This window comes from Elephas maximus, chromosome 11, assembly GCF_024166365.1.
Source record: "Elephas maximus indicus isolate mEleMax1 chromosome 11, mEleMax1 primary haplotype, whole genome shotgun sequence".
Classification (NCBI taxonomy): Eukaryota; Metazoa; Chordata; class Mammalia; order Proboscidea; family Elephantidae; genus Elephas; species Elephas maximus.
The window spans coordinates 67,809,719-67,836,028 of record NC_064829.1 but is presented as its reverse complement, the minus strand read 5'-3'; the positions used below and the strand labels follow the sequence as shown (position 1 = coordinate 67,836,028).

At 39.1% G+C, this 26,310-nt stretch overlaps 1 protein-coding gene across 3 annotated transcripts; it reads left to right on the top strand.

Annotated features, from left to right (window-relative positions):
• Positions 1 to 26,310, top strand: LMAN1 (lectin, mannose binding 1). Of its 3 annotated transcripts, none has more exons than XM_049900836.1 (14): positions 1 to 314; positions 4,069 to 4,223; positions 4,302 to 4,409; positions 5,408 to 5,469; positions 6,854 to 6,953; positions 10,542 to 10,665; positions 12,331 to 12,389; positions 12,798 to 12,930; positions 14,642 to 14,835; positions 14,959 to 15,029; positions 20,838 to 20,991; positions 22,041 to 22,162; positions 22,462 to 22,524; positions 24,412 to 26,310. In XM_049900836.1, exons 1-13 carry the CDS (start codon positions 77 to 79, stop codon positions 22,496 to 22,498), a joined length of 1,557 nt encoding a protein of 518 aa, XP_049756793.1. In that variant the 5' UTR covers positions 1 to 76; the 3' UTR covers positions 22,499 to 22,524; positions 24,412 to 26,310. The 3 variants fall into 3 exon arrangements, with proteins under 3 accessions (XP_049756793.1, XP_049756792.1, XP_049756791.1); XM_049900835.1 differs by having other exon boundaries at positions 2 to 314; positions 24,469 to 26,309; XM_049900834.1 differs by lacking the exon at positions 24,412 to 26,310 and having other exon boundaries at positions 2 to 314; positions 22,462 to 24,405.

The following is a 26,310-nucleotide window of genomic DNA, read 5'->3' as shown; positions in this document are numbered from 1 at the left end:
GCGAGCGCCCTGTTGGCCGTCCGCAGCCTCCCGCGCCCCTCCCTCTTCCAGCGGTCTCAGCGTCCCACAATCCAAGATGGCGGGCTGCAGACGAAGGGGTCCCCAGGCAAGAGTTAGGCCACTTTTCTGCGCCCTGCTGTTGTCGATCAGTCGCTTCGTCGGGGGCGACGGCGTGGGAGGGGACCCTGCGGCCGCCGGCACCGCGAGCACCCTTGCCGCGCTGCCACATCGCCGTTTCGAGTACAAATACAGCTTCAAGGGGCCGCACCTGGTACAGAGCGACGGGACCGTGCCCTTCTGGGCCCACGCGGGGAGTAAGCAGGGGCGGTGGCGGGGGCCCGGGTCCCTTCTCTCCTTCTGCTGCCTCCTCTACACCCTCTCTCAGCAGACACCCTGGTGTCCTCAGGACCGGTTCTAGCCGCTGCGCTCCACATGCGCTGAGGAGGGGTTCTCTCTCGCCAGCCCTTCCTCCAGGTTCCCTCCAGTCCTCAAGGTTCCCTACGCCTGTCCCGAGGGTCCTCTCTCCCATCTGCTTCCCCGTTCCTTCTGGCTTCCCTTCTGTGATCTCGTCGGCTCTTTCCGTTTGATCTAGAGGTGTCCTGTTACTTCTTTAACTTTCAGCACTCACTTACCCCGGCTCTGGGCATCGCGTTTCACCCTACCGCCACGTCTCTAGAGGACACGTCCTCTTACCCCAGCCATCCCAACCGGCGACCTGTTCGAGCAGTCCGCCTGCCTCCTATCCCGCTCCCCCTGGGCCCTCGCTGCTGGCTTTTCTCCGGTGTTAGCAATGATTCATGCTCCTGTTTGTGCCCGGCGCGCCCCGACAGCTCCAGAGCTAGCGTATGTTGGTTGTAGAGTGATTTTTAAGTCTTTTTATGTCAGAGGACATTCTTCTTAAACTGTTGAACTACAGCTTAAATTTGTCTCTGTGACTTGGTGTGGACTTTGATCTTTACTTTTGTATTAACTCATTATGTAACTTTATAGTCACACTCCCGTTATTTAGGAGAGGGAGTGTATTTTTTTTGTTTATTGTTTCTGAATCGTAAGACTAAAAACAGCATTGTACCTTAAGACCTTTCTCTTTTCCTCTTTTTTTTTTTTTTTTGAGAAAGCGAAATAACCTGCGCTCCATTTTGTTCGCTCTGTGTGTTTGGCACTTTTATAGATAAGAGAGAGTTGCTGGGGCATTGACTTACGTGAAAGAAAACGTATCTGCAGTTTTCAGTGCTGATGTGTCACTGCTGACTAAGGGTTCACCCACAAGCACTTGGCATGCCGTAAGCTCTGTTCAGTGACCGTCAGATACACTCTTTGCAACAAGTGGCAAATGCCTTCATGTTGTTATTAGTTGCCATCAAGTTCATTTCGACTCGTGGCAAGCCCATGTGCCTTTACGGGGGTAAGAATTTATATGGGGTACAGTTTTAATTCTTTGTTGTGCACAGTTTTAGATTGTCCTGTACATGAAACGAAATATTTCATTTCTAGAAATAATTACCGAATAGGAACCATACTTTTGGGAAGGTCTGTTTCATTGAAATTAATGTGTAATTAAAAGTTATACATTTCAATTGAACTTAATAACTAAGTCATTAAATATTTGAAAAAGAGTACAGTTATTTTTTTTACTCAGCAGACATTTATTATGTGCCCACTCTCTGCAAGAGTATATTGGGGGCATGTGTTATCAAGGTAGCATTGTTCTTGATACACAAAGATGATGCAAATGATACCAAACACAAATTTTTGGTTTTCTTTTTTTGGAGTGAGGATGAGTTTTTCAGTAATGGTGATGAATTTGTTAACACCTTTTCACTACCGCACCTCTCCATTGCCTGCCTGCTCTTCTGCCTCCTTTTCTGTCTCTCTCTCCCACATACACACACCACATCAACCAAGTAAGACTTCATCAGCTACTCAAGTTGTTACTTTGATTTTTTTTACAGAGTCTATAAACCAGGCTAGTCTCCTGTAGAAATGTCAGGACAGTGTACCTCAGTGAATTAAAATTTCACAGCTAGACTGAATTGGTTAGACTGAATTTAAAATGAAGGGATTAGTATTTTAGCCATGAGGGCAGTGGTGGTTTAGTGGTAGACTTCTTCTTTCATGTGGGAGACCTGGGTTCAATTCCCAGCAATACACCTCAAGTGTAGCCACCATTGGTCTGTCAGTGGAGGCATCCTTGTTGCTGTGATGATGAATAGGTTTAATGGAGTTTCATACTAAGACAAACTAGGAATAAAGGCCTGGTGATCTACTTCCAAAAACCAGCCAGTGAAAACCCTGTGGTGGGTTATAATGTTCTGATCCTGTTTTGCATAGGTCACCATGAATCGGAGACCAACTCTACAGCTAACAATAATTTTAGCCATGATTTCTCTATCTTCTGATTCCGTGGATGTCTCCACTCTTTTATTGTCACTGTAATTTTTTCAGTCTCACTCTCTTCTTAACTCCATTGATCATTTTTTCTGTTTTCATTTTGACCCGAGATCCATTACTAAAAACAATTGAAAAATAGAGAAATTTAACATCTAGTTTAAACATAGCCCTCTGCTTTTGTCCCAAATTTAGACCGAATCTATGACGTTTCTGTTTCTTAACCCCAATGTCCTTTGGTACTGTCAGTATAGATCCTTGGGTCCATAAGGACGAAAAATGATAACAGTCTACAACCCTTCACCTTTATTGATATGATCCTTAGTAAGCAAGGCAGGTGTTACCTGTTTCATAGATGAAGTTCAGAATAGGTTTGGTGGTAGTGTTAGGTGCCATCAAGTCAATTCTGACTCATAGTGACCCCATAAAACGGTGGAACTGTCCCATAGGTTTCCTTGGCTCTCATAGTTATGGAAGGATCGATAGTAGGTGTCAGTAGACTGGAACTTGAATCTAGATATTTTGATTGTGTGTCCAATGTTCTACCCATGAGATTCCTGTCCCCTACCACCACCTCTGAATGAAGGTGGTGGTAACAAACAGTGGCTGATCTTACTAAAATATCTCAGCTTTTCTTTTTTGTTAGTTTTCCTGCCTGTAAAGTGATAATACAGTTGTTTTATTTCCCAGCATTGATTCTAGAGCTGGTTAATATCTAAGAGAGTATGCTGGAATTGTTTAGATTTTAGGACCGATAGGTACTTTAATGATCATGCAGTTCAGTAATAGGAGGAATACCTGGAAAAAACCAAACCCGTTACTGCTGAGCAACCCCACAGCTAACATATATCAAAACATTTATAGCACTTATTTAGGCACTTAAATGCCTATGAGGTTGTTAGGAGGTTTAGAGAAATGGATTAGCTTGCCTCAGATCACACAGCCAATAAGTGGTAGAGCGGGGAATGGCGCCCAGACTAGATGCAAACGACCGTTTGGGGGGATCACTATTATCTTTGATAATTTGCTAAAACAAAAGAAATGTTTGTTGAGTTGAAATACATTTGACCCTCTCCCTAGAAGAGTGAATAGACGTAAAACTGCATATAATATTTGGGATACTTACGGAAGTGTTTGAGCTTAGCTCCTTCATTTTACAGGTGAACATACGGTGAACCCAGGACAGTAAAAGAATTATTTGCTCAGAGTCACACAGCTGAACTGAGACTAGGAACAAGTCTCTTGATTCCTAGTGGTATGTTCTTTTCACAGTTTGAGCTTTCTAACATTTGAAACTGGTAAAATGCATTGCAGTTTTTAATTTTTTTTTAAATAATATGCACATTGTTTTTCAGGTATTTAAAAATAATGAGAATCAGATTATTGGCTTGCCTTTTAAGCCATAATTTTCTCCCCCTCACCCTTTGACTTTTTAGTGTATGATTATAGCTTTACTCTTTTTGCAGAGATATTTCACTGTTCCCAGGGTTAGAGGGGATGTTAGAAAGACCTCAAGTTTAAAAGTTGAAACTGTCGACATGAAATTTTTTCCTAACAATTATTGAACAGGTTATTGGGTTAAAATTAGATCTCTACAAGTATATGTATCAGCTTGGTGATGATTTGTTGAATTTTACCTGATTATAACTTAAAGCTTTTTTTCTCTGATTCTTACGCTAGATGCTATTCCAAGTTCAGATCAAATTCGAATAGCACCATCCTTAAAAAGCCAAAGAGGATCAGTGTGGACAAAGACAAGAGCCGCCTTTGAGAACTGGGAAGTGGAGGTGACTTTTCGAGTGACTGGAAGAGGTCGAATTGGAGCTGATGGTCTGGTATGATCATTTCTTTCACTTCTAGTGTATGTAAATGCATAAACCGCTAGCTTCTGATTGTGCCTTGTATATTTACAGGCAATTTGGTACACAGAAAATCAAGGCTTGGAGGGTCCTGTGTTTGGATCAGCTGACATGTGGAATGGTGTTGGAATATTTTTTGATTCTTTTGACAATGATGGAAAGGTATACTTAATTGATAGAACTGTTGTCTGCAATACAATGATTAGTCTTTATATAACTGGGAATTTGTGAATTTAAAGATGAGTACATAATTTATCATATACCAACTTGAGATCATAATGGAGCCCTAGCTCTGAGAACTTTGCAGTGACCCCCTCCGCTGCCCTGTATGTGCCTAGTAGTTTTGATGGTTACATATGAGTCCTTTTGATGTAGGCAATGAAACCACCTGTGTTTGGAAGACTGTAACAGTTTGCTTTCATGAGAAAATTACTATTAGCTCACATACTAATATCTTTTTTGATCAAGCCAGTTTCTCCGATGATCTCTCCCAAAACAGTTAAGAACAAAATGTACTTACATATTAGAAACATACAATTACTTGTGCGTTAGCAGCTCTAAGATTGGTGATCTTTGCTTCAGCTGGTTGCTGCTCGCTACTGCTTCTCAGAGGTCATTTTAGCAATTTAAAGGAGAACCTTAAATTAGTAACTCCTTGAAAGCCAAGGTCACGTTAGCCCCCCTGTTACGAAGCTCCCATAAATCCCATACTTGTCCAGGTTCACAGTTGGTCCTCAAATATGTGTTGTTGATTATTCAAGAATGAGTCAGTTTTGGCTGAGATATTTGGAAACCCTGGTGGTGTAGTGGTTAAGTGCTACAGCTGCTAACCAAAAGGTTGGCAGTTTGAATCCGCCGGGTGCTCCTTGGAAACTCTATGGGGCAGTTCTACTCTGTCCTGTACAGTCGCCATGAATTGGAATCGACTCGACGGCACTGGGTTTGGTTTTTTTGTTTTTATTGACTGTATTTTCAAATAACTGTTTTTGTTGTTGGTTTTGTTTTGTTTTTTAATAAGTAGAAATCTTTTCTATTGGTATTAATTATTTTAAAATTTTAAGTCATAGAATTTTAGAGATATAAGAAACCTTGTAGCATATCTGGAATGACCTGATCCTTGATCTAAGGACCTTAAAACAAAGCATTCTCTTTATTTATAGAAAAATAATCCTGCTATAGTGATTATAGGCAACAATGGACAAATCCATTATGACCATCAAAAGTAAGTGTGTGTTTTTTATATTTCTGATTTCATCTTCTCTTTGGAAACTTTATATATTGTTACAAATCTGAACGCTTTACAAATGAAACAAGTTCTTTCTTTTCATAAGACATGTTTTGGAATTTCATGGCTGTCTTCCTTTAATTTGGTTCTGTTTTAAAGTTCCTTCTGTGGACCACCTCAGATTTCAAACCTAAACATGTATTGTTTTACTTAAATTAAAAACATAATAATTGTTTCTTTTAATTGTTAAAGTACATCTAACACTGCATTTGCAGATTCAGCATTTTTTAGGTGTATGGTTCGGTGATATCAATTACATTAATCATGTTGTACAACCGTCACCTGTAATCGTTGCTGCATTTCCCATCACCCTAAACAAACTCACTGCTTCCCAGACAGTGGCTCTCCCTTTCCGCTCCCTCCAATCCGCTGCAGTAACCACTAACAAGCTTTGTTCTGTATAATTTGCCTGTTATTTCATATACATGAGATGAATAATGAAAATATATAATTATTTTGAAGATTTATAGCATTCCTGGCTCTCAGCGTTGCACTAGTCATATGCTTTTGCATCTTTATTAAACTAGATCTTTGAAAAATAAAGTTTAGAGTTTTGACCAAACTGATGAGTAAGCAATTTATGCCCCTTTATTCAACCCAGTTGTTGCCATGTGCCAACTCATAGTGACGCCGTGTACAACAGAATGAAATGCTGCCCAGTCCTGCACCGTCCTCACAATCAACCTTAGTATTGCTTTATTTGAAGACTGTCAGTGGGTTACAAAGCTTCTCAGGTGTTTGATATATACATAATGTGTAGGAGTTAGGTATCTATGTTTTTTATTTTTCCATTATGGAGGGAGGAATTACCTTTTAGCCAATCAGTGAACTGTAAGAACTATACTTACCCATGCTCCTGCTTATTCCTTCCTACCGTAATGATTTTCAGCTCTGCTAGTTTATCACAACTACCTGGGTAGCTTAAAATAGAAGTGCCTAGGCCTTCTTGTTTTAATTCTGGCTCAGTTGATTTGGAGGGGGGTCTCAGAGCCTACGTTGTTAAAAGCTCCATGAGTGGTTCTGATTCTGCCCCAGGGTAGAGAGCCACTTCCCTAGTCTCATGGAGAAGAGCATGGCTCTCCCTGTGCTACCACAGTGCGTGCTTATATTGGGCTCCATGTTATCCAGAGCTCTGGCAGGGGTCACAGGGAGAAATGCATGTCAGCTTTGTGCCTTCTGAATAATTAGCTTGAAATATCCTAAGACTTTGTCGTAACATGATATCAGTGTTCCTGGACATTTATCATTTTAAATAATGAATTTTTAAATATTGAAAATCTTTCTTAAGTTTGTTCTTTGTTTTCCTTTCCCCATACTATAGTGATGGTTCTAATCAAGCTTTAGCAAGTTGCCAGAGGGACTTCCGTAATAAACCCTATCCTGTCCGGGCAAAGATTATATATTACCAGAAAACATTGACAGTAAGTAACTTACACTTAGAGGTAATCAGTGAACAGTATTGTAGTATTTTTTATTCTGAGTTCTTGATAGACAGTAAATGCACTTCAGTTTGGATATTGTTCATGTACTCATCAGTGTTACAACAAGAGAGCAAGTGGCCTCAAAGCTTGATATAAGTGGTCATCTATGGCAAACCCTTGCCAGTAGTTGTGCACTTAGTAAATGTTTAAGCACCCAACCAAATGCCAGGGATTATGTACCTATCCATGCCTTCAAGGATACAAATATAAGTTGAAGGCCATTCTCAAAGAACTTACAGTCTAATGAGAGGAGACCCATGTAACATTACTGTGCCATGTGAGAAATGCTATAACACAGATACCACATAGGGATCATGGGGTTAGAATCCTGTAACAGCCAAGTGGGCATGGAGAATGTCAGGAACAGTTTTCACAGAGTTGAGCTGTGCCTTGATGGGGAGTAAGAATTTCTTTGATATGGAGGCCTATTCCAGGCAGAGAAAACAGGCACAGGGACTTGAGAGAAGTTGAAATATTTGGGAAAGGCAAGGAGTTTGGTATGCCTGAAAGATAGAGGAGATCTGTGGGAAGTGAGGTTGAAAGGTTGATAGTAACAGGTCTTGAATGGCCACGTGTAGTTTATCTTGTAAGGGACTGTGTAAAGACTCTTAAGCAGAAAAGTGAAATTACCTGATTAGTAATTTACAACGATGACATAGGCAGCAGTGTTCTTATAATGTTACTTGTGAATTTAGAGTCCTTGAGTCATGCCCTGTGTTAGGTTAGACGAAGTTTCTCATTTAAATCTTTCTCCAGCCCCGTGAGGGAGGCATCTCCATTTTATACATGGGGAAATTGAGTATAACAGATTTTAAGTATTTGAACTGTGTTGTACCAATAAGGAAACCCTGGTGACGCAGTGGTTAAGTGCTACAGCTACTAACCAAAAGGTGGGCAGTTTGAATCTACCAGGCACTCCTAGGAAACTCTGTAGGGCAATTCTACTCTGTCCTATAGGGTCTCCATGAGTTGGAATTGACTCAGTGGCAATGAGTTTGGTTTTTTCATTTTATATCAATAAGTAACAGAACTGTGATATGAACCAAGCTCTGTCTTAACTGCAAGACCGCAACTTTGGTCTGAACTAAGAGTGAAGATAGAGGAAAGATGATTAGGAGTTAGAGACTACAGGACTTAGTACCAGTTTGGGGGCAGGGGGAGAAGGGTGAAGACAGCTGTGGAGTCAAGGGTAGTTTCTGACTGTCTGGCCAACTAGACGACTAATTGGTACTAATAATAGCCGAAAGGGGGACTGGCAAAGAAACTGTGTGTGTGTGTGTGTGTGTGTGTGTGTTTGGGGAAGAGTAGGAAAGCAGAGAGCTGGTTTAGTTGTACACTTCTCAGTGTGTGTGTGTGTGTGTGTGTGTGTGTTTGGGGAAGAGTCGGAAAGCAGAGAGCTGGTTTAGTTGTACACTTCTCAGTGCAGGCATTATATCCTGTATGCTTCATTAAAAAAAAACCCATTGTTGTCAAGTGGATTCCAACTCACAGTGACCCTGTAAGACAGAGTAGAATTGCCCCATTGGATTTCCAAGGCTGTAATCTTTACAGAAGCAGTCTTCCACATCTTTCTCCCATGAAGTGGCTAGTGGGTTTGAACCACTGACCTTTCAGTTGGCAGCTGAGTGCTTACCCAGTGCACCACCAGGGCTCCTTCTGTATGCCGCATAGTCTTTAATACTGTGTACATGTTAGGGACTCAGGAAGTATTTATTGAATGTACACTTACATCCTCAGCTGGTCCCAGTTTCCACATTGGAGGGATGAACGAAGTAAAGGGAGGTAGGAAGCGAGACGTTCTGTTGGTGGAGGAAACATGGTCAAAACAAGAAATTGTAAATACTACAAGTGCAGTGTTAAACACTGGGTCAAAACTTAAGCTGAATAAGAAATGTTGTCTATGATCTTATACAGAAAAGTTAGTCAGTGGGCACATTGTACCTAGATGTTACAATTATAGTCCCCACATTCCTCCAAACTCATTTGTTGCAGTTGTTACTTGTAGTCAAGTCAGTTCCAACGTGTGGCGACCCCATGTGTGCAGAGTAGAACTGCTCCATAGAGTTTTCAAGGCTGTGACCTTTCAGAAGCAGATGACCAAGCCTGTCTTTCCAGTTCCCTCTTGGTGGTTTCAAACCACCAGCCTTCTGTCCAGTAGTCAAGCACTTAAATGTTTATGCCACCCGAGGACCCTTCCCCTAATGCATAGTACAGTAAATAAGCACACCCTCCCCCTCCCCGCCCCTTTTTTAAACAATTAGAACTAGACAGTAGAGGCTCCTGATGGATTTTCAGTTTGTTGGGATTCGAGGTAAAAAATTTGAACAGTTGAAAGTTTTTATTGTTGAAATTAGAGTGTGATTAATTTTTTTTTTTTTTAAACACTCAAAGGCAAGTATCTTACGATTGTAGATTTTTATTTGAAAGATTATTGAGGGAGGACCAGTTATAAAAGATGTAAACCGACATGGAAACATTGCTGATTACTCATCAGGAGAAACAAAATATTAGTTTCCTAAATGACAGGTGATTTTAAAAATTTGGTAGGAGCTCACGTTTCCATTCTATCTTATATAGAGAGTAATTCTTCACGTTGATGGATATTTTATTCTGTTGTCGAAAACTTGAACCAAGTACTGTAACATCTTACCTGTGTGACTTAACCATCACTGATAAAACTTTAAATATGGAAGTAACCATAGAAATGGCCTTACCCTAGTACCTACTCCTTTTGCTTCCACTCTTTATCCAGGGACTCTTTTTTGGGGTGGGGTTAGTGATTGGGATGTTAGAGTTAAAGGTATTGAAGATGCTGGACCTCTACTTGACTGTGATAATGAAAAGTGTTCATCTATCAGGTGGACATCTGTGTTTTCATAGAATTTCAAGATTCTATTTAAAATTTTAGGGTCATTACTTCAAATATACGTTTGGCAGAGTGGTAATTTCTCTGTCTTGTTTTTTCATTTTCTGTCCTGTTTTGGCAATATGGCATCTCTCACTTTTGCTCTCTCCCTGCTAACTTACAGCCCAAATTATTCCACTAATTTAATGAAAAGGAGCTCACTATTTGTTGGGGCACTCTATTTACTTCCCAGCCAGCTCTTTAAATAGAATTCTAAATTTAACCTGTGGGTTTTAGCTCTGTCACTGGGACAAGTCTTATCTCTCTGAACCATTAAAAGAGAGCAATCATGGCTCCCCAAGTCTTCTTGAGAGATTTAACTCTATTTTAGAAAGATTTTCATTGCGAGTTATTAAACTTTTTTTCTTCTTAAGCTTGTGATACATAGTAAGGCAAAAAAACAGTTACTTAAGTGAAATATTTTACAGTGATACTGTGTAAGTCAGGTTATGTATTAGGGAAAAAATTACTCTTAATAGTAATGAGAGGAAACTGAGAGCTTTCCGGCAGTTGATTATTAGACAAAATACAAAGATCAAATAGTGTTAGTCATAAAATTGACTAATTGCAATTCATTTTACAATGTCTTTTGTAAAAGCTATAGCCACAGTATGTTTTTCTAGGTAATGATCAATAATGGCTTTACACCAGATAAAAATGATTTTGAATTTTGCGCCAAAGTGGAAAACATGATTATCCCTGCACAAGGGCATTTTGGAATATCTGCTGCAACAGGAGGTCTTGCAGGTAAATCTTGCTTTTAATGTTAAAAGTTGTGAATTGAGTTTCATTGGAAATAGTATCTTTTGGGGATGTGTAGAATTGTTACTTTTAGCCTCTTAAGACTAGCTGGAACCTTCGCATAGCCTAGGGTGCCAGTGTTTTGGTCTTTTGGGACTGCGGACTCTCTCCTTATGTTCTGTAGATACACGGTTGGTGTACATGTATATAAGCGTCAGTTTGGGCGTTCCACAGCAAAGGAGACATACTTAACAGGGAGGCTGTAAAAGGTTAATTGCCAGGTGTTTTAGGACCCTGAGAGTTGTTGCATGATATAAAAGATGAATTCGGCAGTCTGAGGAAATGTTATTTGAGGACTAAACTTTATCAGTTTTTCCATAAGTGGTGATAAATGAAGTTATCATTTGATGTTAATACTATTTTGCATTTATATGATATGTCGTAGTTGAAAATATTTTCACATATATGGATTGTCTCTTACAGCACCCAGGGAGGGAGGATGGATTGTATCTTCCCTATTTTTAGATGAGCTTGCCAAGTCTTAGAAATGATTTTCTGGGGATCACATGGCTAGGAATCATCAGACGGGTGTGGGTTTCTGACTTCTCAGTGAAGTGCTCTGTTACATTGCCCTGGTGCTCCTCAGTTACTAATACCTACTGTAGTATTCTCACCTTCTCTTCAGTCGGCTGCATCTCTAGATCTCCATAATAGTGACAGAGAGCATAAAGATTGACGCACAGCAGAAATGAATTGATTTTATTCGTGCATGTGACTAGCTAAAATTGGCATTTTAGTGTTGATAAAGCTTGTTCTTCTGAGTCCCTGTTTTCAGCTTAAGCAGCTTGAGAATAATTTGACTTTTTTGTATGACTTTAGATAAAATCAAATTATTAGTATCTGCTCTGTGAGGGAAACGAACAGGAATGCTGTGTAAAGGATGAACCGTATCAGCTAACCCAGTGTGCTTTAGGAGTGAAAGAAGCTGTCCTGTCAGGACAGCAGTCCCAGTAAACGAGGATGGAGCAGTGTCGTGGCCATAAGTAAGGCAGAATTGTAAGTGTCATAAGAAGGGTTCAGAGACAGCTCAGTACAGAAAAGCAATGGAGGACAGGCTGTTGGCTCATTTGGCTTGGGCATACGCTGTGAGGAAACCCTGGTGGCGTAGTGGTTAAGTGCTACGGCTGCTAACCAAAGGGTCAGCAATTGGAGTCTGCCAGGCGCTCCTTGAAAACTCTGTGGGGCAGTTCTACTCTGTCCTATAGGATCGCTGTGAGCCGGAATTGACTCGATGGCACTGGGTTTGGTTTGGTTTGGGTTATAAGCTGTAAAGGAGGTTTGTGGAAAATATGGGAGGGTTTTGATGTCAGGATTAGGAGGTTAGGCTTAGTTTTGATCATTCATTTGTTCATTTCCTTTAAGACATTTATTAAACATTTATTAGACGTTAAACACTGCTAATGATCTGGCTTAGGGTTTCAGAAAAAAGATTTTAACTTATTTCTAAGGGAAATCTTTCAGATGAGCATTGTCTGTACCAAATTAGAGCTAATTTTCGTTTTCTTAATTTTTAACGCAGTAAATATAAGCTAACTGCACACCTATAAAAATATTACATAACTATTACATTGTGGTTTTTTCTAGAATTTTTTTTTTTTTTTTAATTTCCAGATGACCATGATGTTCTTTCTTTTCTGACTTTCCAGTTGACTGAGCCTGGGAGAGAACCAGTATGTATACACACTTTTTCAAAAAGTTTATTTTCAGTTCAGCAATACTGCCTTGTGGGTAAAACTGACCTAGGTTTGGATCTTGTTTCTGCCAGTTATTGCTGTGGGATTTTGTGTAAGTCACTTAACCCCTGTGACTTCTGTTTCATCGGGGGTAAAACAAAGGTGTTTGTACTGGCCACCTCGTAATGTTGTAAGGATTAAATGAAACAATGCACGTATAGCAAGCACTCAGTAAATGGTAGTGGCTGCTGTTGTCATTAGTAGTAGTAAGAGTAATTGGCTAGGATTTAAATAAGAAGTAACATGTTAACTTTTTAGCTAGTGGTGGTGTAGCTGAAGTAAGAAAAAAGAATCTCACTGGTTTTCTCATGTTTTTAAATGATTCACTCTTAAACTCCACAAAAGCCTACACTAGATAAAGAAATTTCAGAAAAAGAGAAAGAAAAGTATCAGGAGGAATTTGAACACTTTCAACAAGAATTGGATAAAAAGAAAGAGGAATTCCAGAAGGACCACCCCGACCTTCAGGGGCAGCCTGGTGAGTTGTGGTGCTGTCGCCGTCAGTGCTGCAGCTGGGCTGTGGACATCCGTGGCAGGTGCTGCCTGGGCCCTGTGTTCATCCCATCCCTGTCCGCTGAACTACCGTATCACAAGTAATTTCTGGAAACAATTTATGAGCAAATCAGTCTTTAAAGGAGGTTGGAGTTTTTACCAGTAAGAGTGTGGCTATTGACATGTAAGTTAAGAAGTAACATGAATGGAGCAATAAACCGCTAAAATGTAAGCTCCATGAGGACAGGGGTTCTATTTGTTGTGTTCGCTGCCGTTTCCCCAAAACCTAAAAAGATAGTGCTGGCCTAGTACTGTAGTTGTGACTCAGTAAAAAAAAAACCAGCCTAAGGCCTTGTCTTTTCTCTTTATGGCACACAAGTACCATATATAATTCAGAGTAATACTTGAAAATTATCAAAACTGTTACATATGAAGAAACTCTGTTGCTCGCCTCCTCTTACTATTCAGTAGAATTCTAGACCGCAGTTTTAAGGTTGAAAATTTTAAAATACTAGTCTAACCCAACTGAATTAAGAACTACATCTGCTGATGTGAAAAATAAAACATGTTAAGGCCAAGTAGAGTAACTTTACGTTATCCACTATCTTTTATTATCTGAGTTGTTCCCCCTCAGCATAAATAATCAAGGCTGTATTTGATAAAGTCTGTGGCTAGCATTTGACCAGTCTGTGTAGTGTGCAAATCTCTTAAGATCCACAGTACGATTCAGACTTAAGGAAGAAAAATGAAAGATGCATTTTATTCTTTTCTGGAATTGGTAAACAGTATCACATGTGATTTTCGAGTATATCTTGAAACCTGTTGTAGCAAGTCCATGATTGGAATTATCTGCTGGCACAGAATTGAGCAGGCTATTGTGGTAGGTTTGGTGGGTGCTAGGTTAGAGGAGCATTTAGAGGGAACAACCAACCCAGATTTAGGGAGACAGGAAGGGATTTTTAGAGGAAATCTGTTTTAAGCTGAGACCTGAGCAATGATCAAGTTAGTCACAAGAAGTAAGAATGTCTGTGCATGTGTATGGGGGGAATATGGCAGAGGGAGTCTAAATGTAAAAAGTGTGTTTGAGAAACAGAAAACCGTTCATTGTGGCTGGATTATCGTGAAGGAATAGGATGAGATGAGATGAGAGAAGAAAACGTGGCATAATGCAATGCCTTGTCAGCCCTATTAGGGGCTTCAGCTTTATCACATGAGCAGTGGGCGGGGAGGGGTCTCAGTGATGAACGGTATGATTCAAACTTAATGAAGATAGACATGAAAGGTACTTTCCATTTTTTTTTTTTAATTTAAGCATTATCACATATGATTTGTGAGTATACCCTGAAGCTTATTATAGTAAGCCTTTGAGTAAACTAATCTGTTTTCAACGTGTGCAGATATGAAAGGAAGATCAGCTATTCTCCTCAACTCTGTTTCTTAATATTTTGCATAAGTAAAAGGCACACATTTTAAGAGCATAATTTGACGAGTAAGTGTTTAACCATCAGTGATAGCAAAAACAGTAATTTAATCATGATTAGATTAACTATCTGCATGTTGAGTATTTTGGAGATTAGAATGATGCTGTGTTGGTCATGTTCTAATTTCAGTAAACATTGGCACTTGGCTCATGGTATTTTGAAAACTACATATGTGTACGTGATTCTAATAATTTTAATTTGTAATTTCTTTTTCAGCAGAAGAAATCTTTGAGACTGTTGGGGATCGTGAGCTGAGGCAAATCTTCGAAGGACAGAATCGCATTCATCTTGAAATCAAGCAGCTCAACCGACAGTTAGATATGATTCTTGACGAGCAGAGAAGATACGTCTCCTCCTTGACAGAGGAGCTCTCCAAGCGTGGAGCTGGGGTCCCAGGACACCCTGGACAGGTGAGCCTTCACAGGAGGCACGTGTGCCTACCTAGCCCTATCAGAGGGGAAGTAGGAAAGAAAGACTACTGTACTACGATTGTGGATTATTGGGCTGACTGGTTGTCTCTATTTTTTTCCCAGATCTCTCAGCAAGAGGTAGATACTGTGGTGAAAACTCAGCATGAGATCCTGAGACAAGTAAATGAAATGAAGTAAGTATGTAAAAGTGTGTGAGTGTTATGTGACATCTTTATCCTAAATTCATGACTTCCCTAGGCATGCAAGCACTGGAGATTCCTGCCAGAGGGTAAGAATCATATGCTTGATTCGTTTCATAGGTAGAGAAATATAAAGCACAGTAACTTTTGATATTTAGGAACCGTAAGCATATCTGAATTTTTAAATTGTGCTCACCTGGATAAGAAAAAACTTCAGCCTTTTTTAAAATATAAAGGTTTCTCCCAGCTGCTAGACAGAGCCAGATATAAAATATGAGAAGAATTAGAGTAATGTGTAATAATTCTGCAAATGATACTAGGGGAGGAAGCATTTGTAGCACCATAAAAAAAAAAACATAGGAATATAATATAAGCATAGTTGATGCAGAAAATTCTTCCTGAAGGAAAAGAATGGTTTTCTCTTTGGAAAAAAGAATGGTTCATTTTAAAACCATTTTGAAGTAAATATGTGTGACTACCTCTTTTTCATTCCTATCTTGTGCCCTAATAAAGACTGGACAAGGGGTTGGAATGGAAAAGGGATATCCTTGAAATATTGAGTGATAAGTTTCTAAGAATGATTCACTGATGCAGGTAATTAACGACATTCAGTGTCTGGAGCAGAGAAAAACTAAAATGGCCTGTTTTCATAGAGCACTGCCCCAAGCGCTACAACCCTTGACAAACAAGAACGTCAAGGTGAGTTCTTTAGGACTGGAGAGTTAAGCAGGATTAGATTAAACAGAACGTGATAATACATGACAAATAATCCTGCAGAAGCCTCATGGATACTATGTATACCTCATATATTTTCTAGCTCCCTCCAGTGAGAGGGCCTGGAAGCAGTGATACCCTAGTAGTAATGAGCACACCTAGCCCACAGAGATTGATTTCTAAATACCATTCGCCAATAAAAGTAGTTGATTCTAGAGCTAAAACAGAAAAAAAACACAATATGAGCCTGCAATGTAGTGTGATACCAGAAACTAAAAAAATGCTCAAAAAAAGATACTTATTGAAAGAACACAGAAGCCAACCAGCATGAGCTCCTAATGACCAAAGCTGGAATCATTAAGTAACGAAATGAATAATGATAGTATTGGATTATAATCTGTAGAATAAAGTAAATATCCAAGAGTCTGTTCTTGTTAGGTGCCATCGAGTCGGTTCTGACTCAAAGCGACCCCGTGCACAACAGAACAAAACACTGCCTGGTCCTGCGCCATCCTTACAATTGTTGTGCTTGAGCTCATTGTTGAAGCCACTGTGTCAGTCCACCTCATTGAGGGTCTTCCTCTTTTCTGCTGACCCTGTACCGTGCCAAGCATGATGTCCTTCTCCAGGGACTGATCCCTCCTGACAGCATGTCCAAAGTATGTCAGACGCAGTCTCGCCATCCTTGCTTCTAAGGAGCATTCTGGTTGTACTTCTTCTAAGACAGATTTGTTTGTTCTTTTGGCAGTCCATGGTATATTCGATACTCTTCGCCAACACCACAATTCAAAGGCATCAGTTCTTCAGTCTTCCTTATTCATTTTCCAGCTTTCACACGCATATGATGTGATTGAAAATACCATGGCTTGGGTCAGGCACACCTTAGTCTTCAAGGGGACATCTTTGCTCTTCAGCACTTTAAAGAGGTCCTTTGCAGCCGATTTACCCAATGCAATGCGTCTTTTGATTTCTTGACTGCTGCTTCCATGGCTGTTGATTGTGCATCCAAGTAAAATGAAATCCTTGACAACTTCAATCTTTTCTCCGTTTATCATGATGTTGCTCGTTGGTCCAGTTGTGAGGATTTTTGTTTCTTTATGTTGAGGTGCAATTCATACCGAAGGCTATGGTCTTTGATCTTCATTAGTAAGTGCTTCAAGTCCTTTTCACTTTCATCAAGGAAGGTTGTGTCATCTGCATAATGCAGGTTGTTAATGAGTCTTCCTCCAGTCCTGATGCACTGTTCTTCTTCATATAGTCAAGCTTCTCATATTATTAGCTCAGCATACAGATCGCATAGGTATGGTGAAAGAATACAACCCTGACGCACACCTTTCCTGACTTTAAACCAATCAGTATCCAAGAGTCTATATCAGTATAAATAAATAAGTGAATGGAGGAGAAGGGCTAGCTAGTCCTTACAATAAAATTCCAGTTAATAAATGTAGATGGAATGGTGGAAATAGAAAAATCATCATGTGCCAAATACCATAGTAGTTGTTTCAGGGAAGAAATACCAATGGATGCTAAATGAGAAGCAGTGATACTCCAGTAGTTATGAGCACACCAATATAGTTTTCTTCACTTGCTGCTCTTTCTTCCATCATTCCTAAGAAGGTATTTTTCTCTAGAGTTCTGTGCAACGCCATTTTCACTTGACCTGTACCCTAGCCTGCGGTGCCCTCTATCTGTCCCCACAGAAGCCTCCTCCTCCTCAGCTCTGGGTGCCTGGCTACATGAAGCGCATCTTTCCTTGTAGAGCTCTAGGTATGCTTCCTTCACATTGCTCTCCTGCTAGACGACTAGTCCCTGCAGGGCAGGAATTGTATTTTCCTTGCACAGTTTGTGTCCCTAAAAGCCTGCCTCATCATAGCATGCATAAAATAAACCCTAGCAGACTCAGCAAGCAAATGAATCAACGAATGAATAGGAACGTATTAAGTGACTCAGGTTCTGTATGTTAAAAAGACATTGTATGTAAGCACTTCATGCTTCTGTGAAGCGGTATTCTTTATCGCAGACATGTGAAAGAGTTATATCCTGGGGTATTTTATTTTCGATAAGTATTCCAGGCATATTAAAATATAATCCTTAATTTGGGTTTTAATGGAAAAATTTGACTCACATGAATTTTCTTGAGCTTGAATGCTGTTAAAAGAAATATTAATTGATAAATGACATTTATTTAGAAAGCACTTGAGATACTTTGTTGCCAGTTTCAAAGTCTTTGATGCTCATATAACTCATAATTTTTAAAAATTTTATTTAACATTCAACCTGATATAATGTGTATTTCTAAATCTTAGGTTTGAGTTCTTTTTTTCCCTTTCTAGTAAAGGTTTTACTTTTTAAGCTAAATTTTATTCTAAGAAAATAAATTAGCTTATTTAGTCATACAAATTGAACTATAACTATCAAAGGCAGTGTTAAGAAATCAGAAATATGATCCTCATTCTCAGGGAGTTTATGCTACGTGAAGGATATGACCCTTATATTGCAAATAAAAGTAGAAAATACTGTGTGTGTGGTACATGTATGTAGAAGTGATTGCATTTTATAGGAAAGGATCGGGAAAAAGTATGTATGGAGACAGCATATTTTAGACCACAGATATTGGGGAGGGATCATAACTAGAAAGAACTTCACAAAGACACTCATGCTTAAAAGTGAAAGATAGCCACAGGTAATGGTGGGAGCCAGAGCAGATGAAAAGGTATTGTTGCTAGGTGCTGTGGGGTTGGTTCCGACTCATAGCAACACTATGCACAGTAGAACGAAACACTGCCCGGTCCTGTGCCATCCTCATAATTGTTACGCTTGAGCCCATTGTTGCAGTCACTGTGTTAGTCCATCTCGTTAAGGGCCTTCCTCTTTTTCACTGACCCTCTACTTTAGCAAGCATGATATCCTTCTCCAGGGACTGGTCCCTCCTGCTAAGATGTTCAAAGCATCTGAGTCGAAGTCTCGCCATCCTCACTTCTAAGTAGCATTCTGGCAGTACTTCTTCCAAGACAGATTTGTTCTTTCTTTTGGCAGTGCATTGTATATTCAATATTCCTCACCAACACCACAATTCAAAGACGTCAGTTCTTCTTTGTCTTCCTTATTCATCATCCAGATTTCGCATGCATATGAGGTGATTGAAAACACCATAGCTTGCAGGCGCACCTTAGCCTTTAAAGGGACATCTTTGCTTTTTAACACTTTAAAAAGGTCTTTTGCAGCAGATTTTCCCAGTGCAATGCATCCTTTGATTTCTTGACTGCTGCTTCCATGGACATTGATTGTGGATCCAAGTAAAAAGAAATCCTTGACAACTTCAATCTTTTCTACAATTATCATGATGTTGCTTATTGGCACAGTTGTGAGGATTTTTGTTTTATGTTGAGGAGTGATCCGTACTGAAGGCTATAATCTTCGATCTTCCTCAGTAAGTGCTTCAAGCCCTCTTTACTTTCATCAAGGAAGGTTGTGTCATCTGCATAACACAGGTTGTTAATGAGTCTTCTTCCAGTCTTGTCCCGTTCATCATATAGTCCAGCTTCTCAGATTGTTTGCTCAGCACACAGATGGAATAAATATGGTGAAAGGATACAATCCTGACATACTTCTTCCCTGATTTTAAACCACATGGTATCCCCTTATTCTGTTTGAATGACTGCCTCTTGATCTATGTACAGGTTTCTCATGAGCACAGTTAAGTGTTCAGGATTCCCATTCTTGGCAGTGTTACCCATAATTCATTATGATCCACACAGTCAAATGCCTATGCGTAGTCAATAAAACACAGGTAAACATTTTTCTGGTACTCTGTACTTTCAGCCAGGATCCATCCTTTGGTTTGGTGATTCTCAGAAGCGTTATGCTCATAGTTATGGTTTATTACAGTCAAAGGATACAGACTAAAATTGACAATGGAAAAAGGGCATAAGGTTGCGTCTCGGAGAAACCAGGTGCAAGCTTCCAATTGTCCTCACCCAGCACTTAATTTTCTCAGCAACAGTGTGTGACAGTATGCATGAAGTGTTGCCACCAGGGAAGCTCACCTCAGCCTTGGTCTCCAGGGTTTTTATTAGGGATCAGTCACGTAGGCATGGAGCATCTGTGTGACTGACATTATCTATTCAGTGTCTAGTTCTCCCAGAAGTCAAACTGATCCAGGACCCCAGGCAGTCAAAAACAGGAGTTCACCATGAATCACACTGTTAGCATAAACTGTCCGGTGTGGCCCAAGGTCCAGGTATATAAAGACACTGTTATCAGGCAGGATATTCCAGGGGCTTAGAGGTTACCTCCCAGAAGCCTGTCAGGAACCAGCATTGAAGATTTTTGGAATGTGCTGAGTTTGGACAACCCAAGCCTCCTGAGTTATCCATTTACTACACAGCAGTCAACGTTTAGGTTTTGATATAAGTTCACTAAGAGTATCATCCGTTATTTTATTCGATAACCACTTATAAAGGAGCTCTGATGGCACAGTAGTTAAGTGCTCAGCTGTTAACTGAAAGGTCAGCAGTTCAAACCCGTGAGCAGCTTCATGGGAGAAAAGATGTGGCGATCTGCTTCTGTAAAGATTATAGACTAGGAAATCCTATGGGGCAGTTCAACTCTGTCCTACAGGGTCAAGGAGTCGGAATTGATTCAATGGCAATGGGTTATTGGGTTATCCATTTATAAAAAACATTAGTTTTAACAGATTATTTAGTGACATGCCTTATGTGGTTACTTATCAGATAACCCATAGTAAAAGATGGAGCCCTGGTGACACAGTGGTTAAGAGCTCGGCCGCTAGCTTCAATCCACCACCCACTTTTTGGAAACCCTATGGGGCAATTCTACTCAGTACTGTAGGATCACGAGGAGTCAGAATCAACTCGATGGCAATGGGTTCTTGGTAAAAGTGAAGGCATAATGTTAGAGTTTTATAAATTATTTCCTTATTTTGAAGACAATTCAGTTTTCTTTTTTAATGTTGATTTTTAAGATCTAGTATATTTGTCTTAGAAATCTAGCTAACCATTTGAGAACTGTAACTGAAAAAATCATCTTTATAGTGATTGCATTGTATAAAAAGTTTTTCTTTTTCAGAAATTCCATGAGCGAAACCGTCAGACTGGTCAGCGGAATACAGCATCCTGGGTCTGTCGGAGGAATTTATGAGACAACACAGCACTTCAATGATATCAAAGAGCATCTTCACATAGTGAAGAGGGACATAGATCACTTAGTGCAGCGAAATATGGTAAATTTTTTCCCTTTCCACTTTTAAAATTGTCATAAACTCCTTTAAGAAAGGAAAAACACATTCTGCTGAAAATATTTTAACCTCTGACTTTTGCTATTGCTCGTTTTTAATGTTTAGCGTAGAATTGGAACACATCAGGCTTCCATGTCCTATTGGATAGAATTTTTTTAAATAATATGTTGTTCCAGTTGGTGGAGCTATCACAATCCCAAGTTTTTTATTTTCTAGATTCTTTTCTGTAAGTTAAAAAAAAAAAAAGGCTTTTATCAGTAATAATATCTTTAAATAGCTTGAGAAAAGTAAATGTCTCTCTTGGCAAACCCCTTTGTTAGACAAACCAGTAAGTCATTCAGCACAGGCAGCTGGGAAGCACAGACGGAAAACTGGCTAAAAATAGCAGCTTTTCTTAGGCGGGATTTTTTTTTCCCGCAGCAACTTTTCCTTTCTTACTTGGGTCATATTTTTTTTTTACTTTATTAGATCTTTATTTTAGTGTAAGCATCATCTACATTTTGGGGCCTCCTGTGTTTTGAAGGCTATAAATATGTGTATTTATATACAGGAGTTTCTGGATGATACAAATGATTAAGCACTGACTACTAACCGAAAGGTTGATGGTTCAGATCCACCTGGAAGTGATTTGGAAGACAGACCTGGCAGTCTGCTTCCGAAAGTCACAGCCTGGAAAACCCTTCGGAGATCAGTTTTATTTTGCACGTATAGAGTCACCATGAGTCAGAATCTTCTCGATGGCAAGTAACAACAACAGTGGTTCTCACTGAGGGGTGATTTCCCTGTCAGAGGACATTTGGCAGTGACTGAAGGCAGTGAGTTAGTGGATAGTGAACAGGTGGAAGCATTCCAGTGTCAACTACTCTTTCTAAAAGTTCGGTAGTAAAAGTTAAGGAGATAGAAGATATTTATGGAATGAATATGAAACTGAAAACACTTCAGTAAACCATGAGTTTTATGAAGATATTCACATTTATTTCTTTTCCCAAAATACAGATTTGACTAATTGTAATAGAAAGTTCTTTGCCTTTTAGCCATCAAATGAAAAACCAAAATGCCCAGAACTACCACCATTTCCATCATGCTTATCTACAACAAACTTCGTTATATTTATAGTGGTGCAGACGGTGTTATTCATTGGTTACATCATGTATAGGTAAGTCTCTTTGACTGAACGTTTTTCTCTATCTGTTTAATTTGAAATACCCAACAAAGTTATCTGTGCGTATAATAGAACCTTCAGTATTTATGGAATTAGCTTTATGCAAAGGAAGTAGTATTTTTAGTCATTTAGGTTCACATGCATGTATAGAATTTATGCTTATTTTAATGCATTTTATAATGCAAAAAGGCATTGTATATTTTAATTTTAAGCAGTCTTATTTCTTTCCAAAGTAGTGAATCCAGAACTTCTTTCAGTGTCTTTCTTTCTCTCTCCCCCGACCCCCTAATTAGGACTCAGCAAGAAGCAGCTGCCAAGAAGTTCTTTTGACCACTATTTCGATATGTGTACATCATGTATGTATGTACAAAAGGTTGTCTTTTTGAGGGAATTTAAATATTTAAATGGCTTCATAGTCTAAATTATTAAATTTTCTATAAAATAACTGTTTAAGCATTGATTTGTGGTAAGAATAAACCTTAAAGACGACTACATGTAAAATTGTGCATGGTACATAAATCTGTGTAAATTTCGGTGAATTTCTGGTCAGTAGTACATAGCCACTGAACAGAAAATTGATAAGTGAGAGAGTAAAGGATAGAATGTGGGGGCAGCCCCCGGCTATGAATGCTACCCTAAGCCTCCAATGTTGGAGATTTTTTTATTTAACATATGCACACCTTACCTCCCTGCCCCCTGAAATATGAGGTCTAATTAAGAGCCTCCCATCATGTTTATTTGGTAACCAAAGTTTTCTTAGAGGTCCGAAATTCCCAGTCTAAGACCCAGCCCTGCAATCGTTTAATCTTAGTACAACTCCTTTGAAATCAGAGAATATTTTGTCTGAGATCTTTAGAATCAGATAATAGCCTTGAGAATGTTTCTTGAAATATTTTTTTCCCTCTGACTATTGGTGGTATATTTCACTTTTAAAGGAAATTTTGGGGGAAAAGTAATAGCTGCTCTTTGCCTAAAAACCCATTTAGATGGAAACATACTTCTGATAATGGGTTTTTTTGGGTGTTTTGCCTGGCGATACATTTCATTTCATGGCTGCCTGTATTCTTAATGTTTTCATTTAACACTGTCAGTTCAGTATTATGAAAATAATTTTTTTCATTTACATTTGTTATTTAAGGAACTTATTTCCTCCGTTTGTTACAGCATGTAAATTCAGCTTACAGCGTATGAGCTGAGGATATTTTAAGTCCACAAAACCCATCACTATATTTTGCTTCACATTACTCCATGCAGCCTGGTGTTGGTGACTGTTTACATACTCTTTTAAATCAAGGAGACTGTAATAGGGGACTTTCAGGATTTTTAAAGGCAGTTTTTGTGAAATGGAGTTAATACTTCTGATTTCCTTTTAATGCCAGAGTAAGAGCTAAGGATATTTTGAAGCTCTTGATAGCAAGCTTCACCTTGAAATCACCTTGAAATGTCAGACTGGAAAGGGTTTTTATAGTCTTTGAAAATAATTCTAGGTATTATAGAAGCATTCTATAAATGACATTTTTTTAATTGAACTTTAGATGAAGGTTTACAGGACAAACTAGTTTCTCGTCAAACAGTACAGACGTTGTTGTATGACATTGATTAACAACCCCAAGGCATGTCAACGCTCTCCCTTCTCAACTTGGGTTCCCTATTACCAGCTTTCCTGTTCCCTCCTTCTTTCCAGTCCCCACCCCAGGGCTGGTGTGCCCATTTAGTCTTGTTTTGTTCCATGGTATAAATGACATTTTTAAATGCAGATTTCGTTTTGTTTTCATAGCTAATATAGACTTACTTTTGCTGACTTCAAATACTCTTTACCTCTTTAGCTGAAGTAGTCATCTTTCATTTGTCACAGAATCTAACATAATATTATTTTATAAAATAGTACTACTTGTTTCTTCCAAGCTTTCATAAGTTTGTTCTCAAATGTCATTTACAGATTAGGCCAACTGCCCAGAATCTATACAAAGACTTTATGAAGGAATTCTGCGTTATGTTGTTGTTAGGTACCGTAGAGTCAGTTCCAACTCATAGCGACCCCTAGGTACAACAGAACAAAACACTGCCTGGTCCTTTGCCATACAATCATTGCTATGTTTAAGTCCATTGCATTATAACAATACCTAATTACTACTGTGCGTGTAAACAGTTTTAACATTGCTTTTTATGTTAGCATTCGTTCTAGAACGCTGAAGGAAAATATTCTGATGATTTCACCCTGCTTTATTTACTTCCACATACAGAGTGCTTCTCTAGTGTTTCTCCTTTGTGGTGGTCACATTTTGAAATTCATATTTCAGAGACATCATCATCACAGAATTTACTCTTATCCCATGAAAAAATACAATACCTTCAGAAGAAAAAAGTTATAGACTATGAAACGGGAAATCCTCTTGAGATAAAAGGCTTCCCAACCCAGTATTATAAAGCCCACGGCCCCATGTGCCTGAACTTCCAGGGAACACCAGATCTACGCAGTATGCATTTGTCAGGCCGAAACTGAGGGGGATCGTTGTGGTCATGCCTAATGCAAGTGGAGACGGCGACTATGAAAGAACCTGAGCATGAGTCTGGTCCTTCTGGGCTTGATAAAGCTAACTTGTTCCAGAATCACTCAGTCAAGCAGTTGACACCGAGTGTTTATCATATTATTTGAAGCTTGGTTTATTCTCCTCAAAATCATTGACTTTAGCTCATTTCTGAAGAAAAATGTTTGCTCTATGGGAAAATCAGTCACTGCCAGGAGTCTTTTATTTCTGTACTATTTCGTATAATTGAGTTTGTTCTCTTTCTCACACCAGCAAGTACTTTACAGGTGCCTTGAATTAAAACAGAATTGATTTTAAAATTTTAGTGTAAGTCATTGTGCTTATGATACTACCTTTAAAAAGAAAATGCAGTTACATAATGGCTAATACTCTTTCTTAATGTACCTATTTGTGTTCTAATTGTTCGAATGTTTTATTCAGCTTGAAACTTTACTATAAAGCCACAAACAATATCTTACTATGTATTGAAGAGATACCAGTGTTTCTCAGAGTGCAGTCCGTGAGCCATCTGGATCATGGCGTGCTTGTTAAGAATACTGATTCCAGGGCCTGGTTCCAACCCACCTGACTCAAAACTTGGCTGAGGCTTCAAATGTCAGTGTTCGGCAAGCATCTCAGGTGATTTTGAGTACACTGAAGTTTGAGAACCACTACAATGGGGAGAGGAGTCCCTGGGTGGCAGAAACAGTTAAGCATACTACTACTAGCCAAAAGGTTGGTGGTTCAAACCCCCTGAAAGGCACCTCGAAAGACAGGCCCAATGATCTGCTTCCAAAAGGGCACAGTTAAAAGCCCAGTGGAGCAGTTCTACTCTGTACACATGGGGTTGCCATGAGTTGAAATCGACTCAACACAAGCTAACAACAATGGGCAGTAAAAAAAAAAAAAAATTTTGTGGTTTTTTGTCTTGTTTAAAGCTGAGCTGAGAACGTAAGACTTTTCATTGTCAATGATAACTAGCACATGTGCACTGATTTTTTTATACTTACACTTAATGCTCTTTTTACTAAAACTCTTGGTTCATAAGCAACTACAAGCTAAATTTAGATTGTTGCCTATAGTTTGGTAGTTTGGTGATGGCGTTTCAGCTTAAAAACTCATCTTCGTGACATTGTTTAGCCGTGAAGACTCCCATCTAAAGCCTGCTTGCTGAAACTTTTTGCTTTCCTGATTGTGATTGTTGTGACATTTTATCTCAGACAACTGTACTTTTTGATAACTTGGGGAAAACATTACTTGAATAAGGATTGTCTGACCCGCGGCATTGCAGACATAGTCTTCGTAAGGAACATAAGTAGCAGTTGTGAATAGTAAGATGTGATTACCTTTGCCTGTCTTTGTGCTTATCGCAGGGAGATAGTGAACAAAGGATTATACTGGGGCTTTTTTATTTATAACATTTAATGAAAAATCAATACTTGCAACTTTTTAGGTCTGTATGTTGCCTGTTTAATATATTTCTTTTATGGATATTACTTAAGGTTGAAAAGGTTTTTCTATCCAGTGTCAATTTCAATTCAATAACATTTTGTCAAGTTTTTCTCTTCTGGTTGTTACTTGATGCTAGCTGGAATTCAAAACATGACATTGAGC

Coding starts and splice junctions, on each gene's coding strand:
- LMAN1 (XM_049900836.1), top strand. CDS start 77: ATGGCGGGCTGCAGACGAAGGGGTCCCCAGGCAAGAGTTAGGCCACTT. Junction 5,470..6,853: donor ATCCATTATGACCATCAAAA/GTAAGTGTGTGT, acceptor CCCATACTATAG/TGATGGTTCTAATCAAGCTT. Junction 14,836..14,958: donor TCCCAGGACACCCTGGACAG/GTGAGCCTTCAC, acceptor TTTTTTTCCCAG/ATCTCTCAGCAAGAGGTAGA.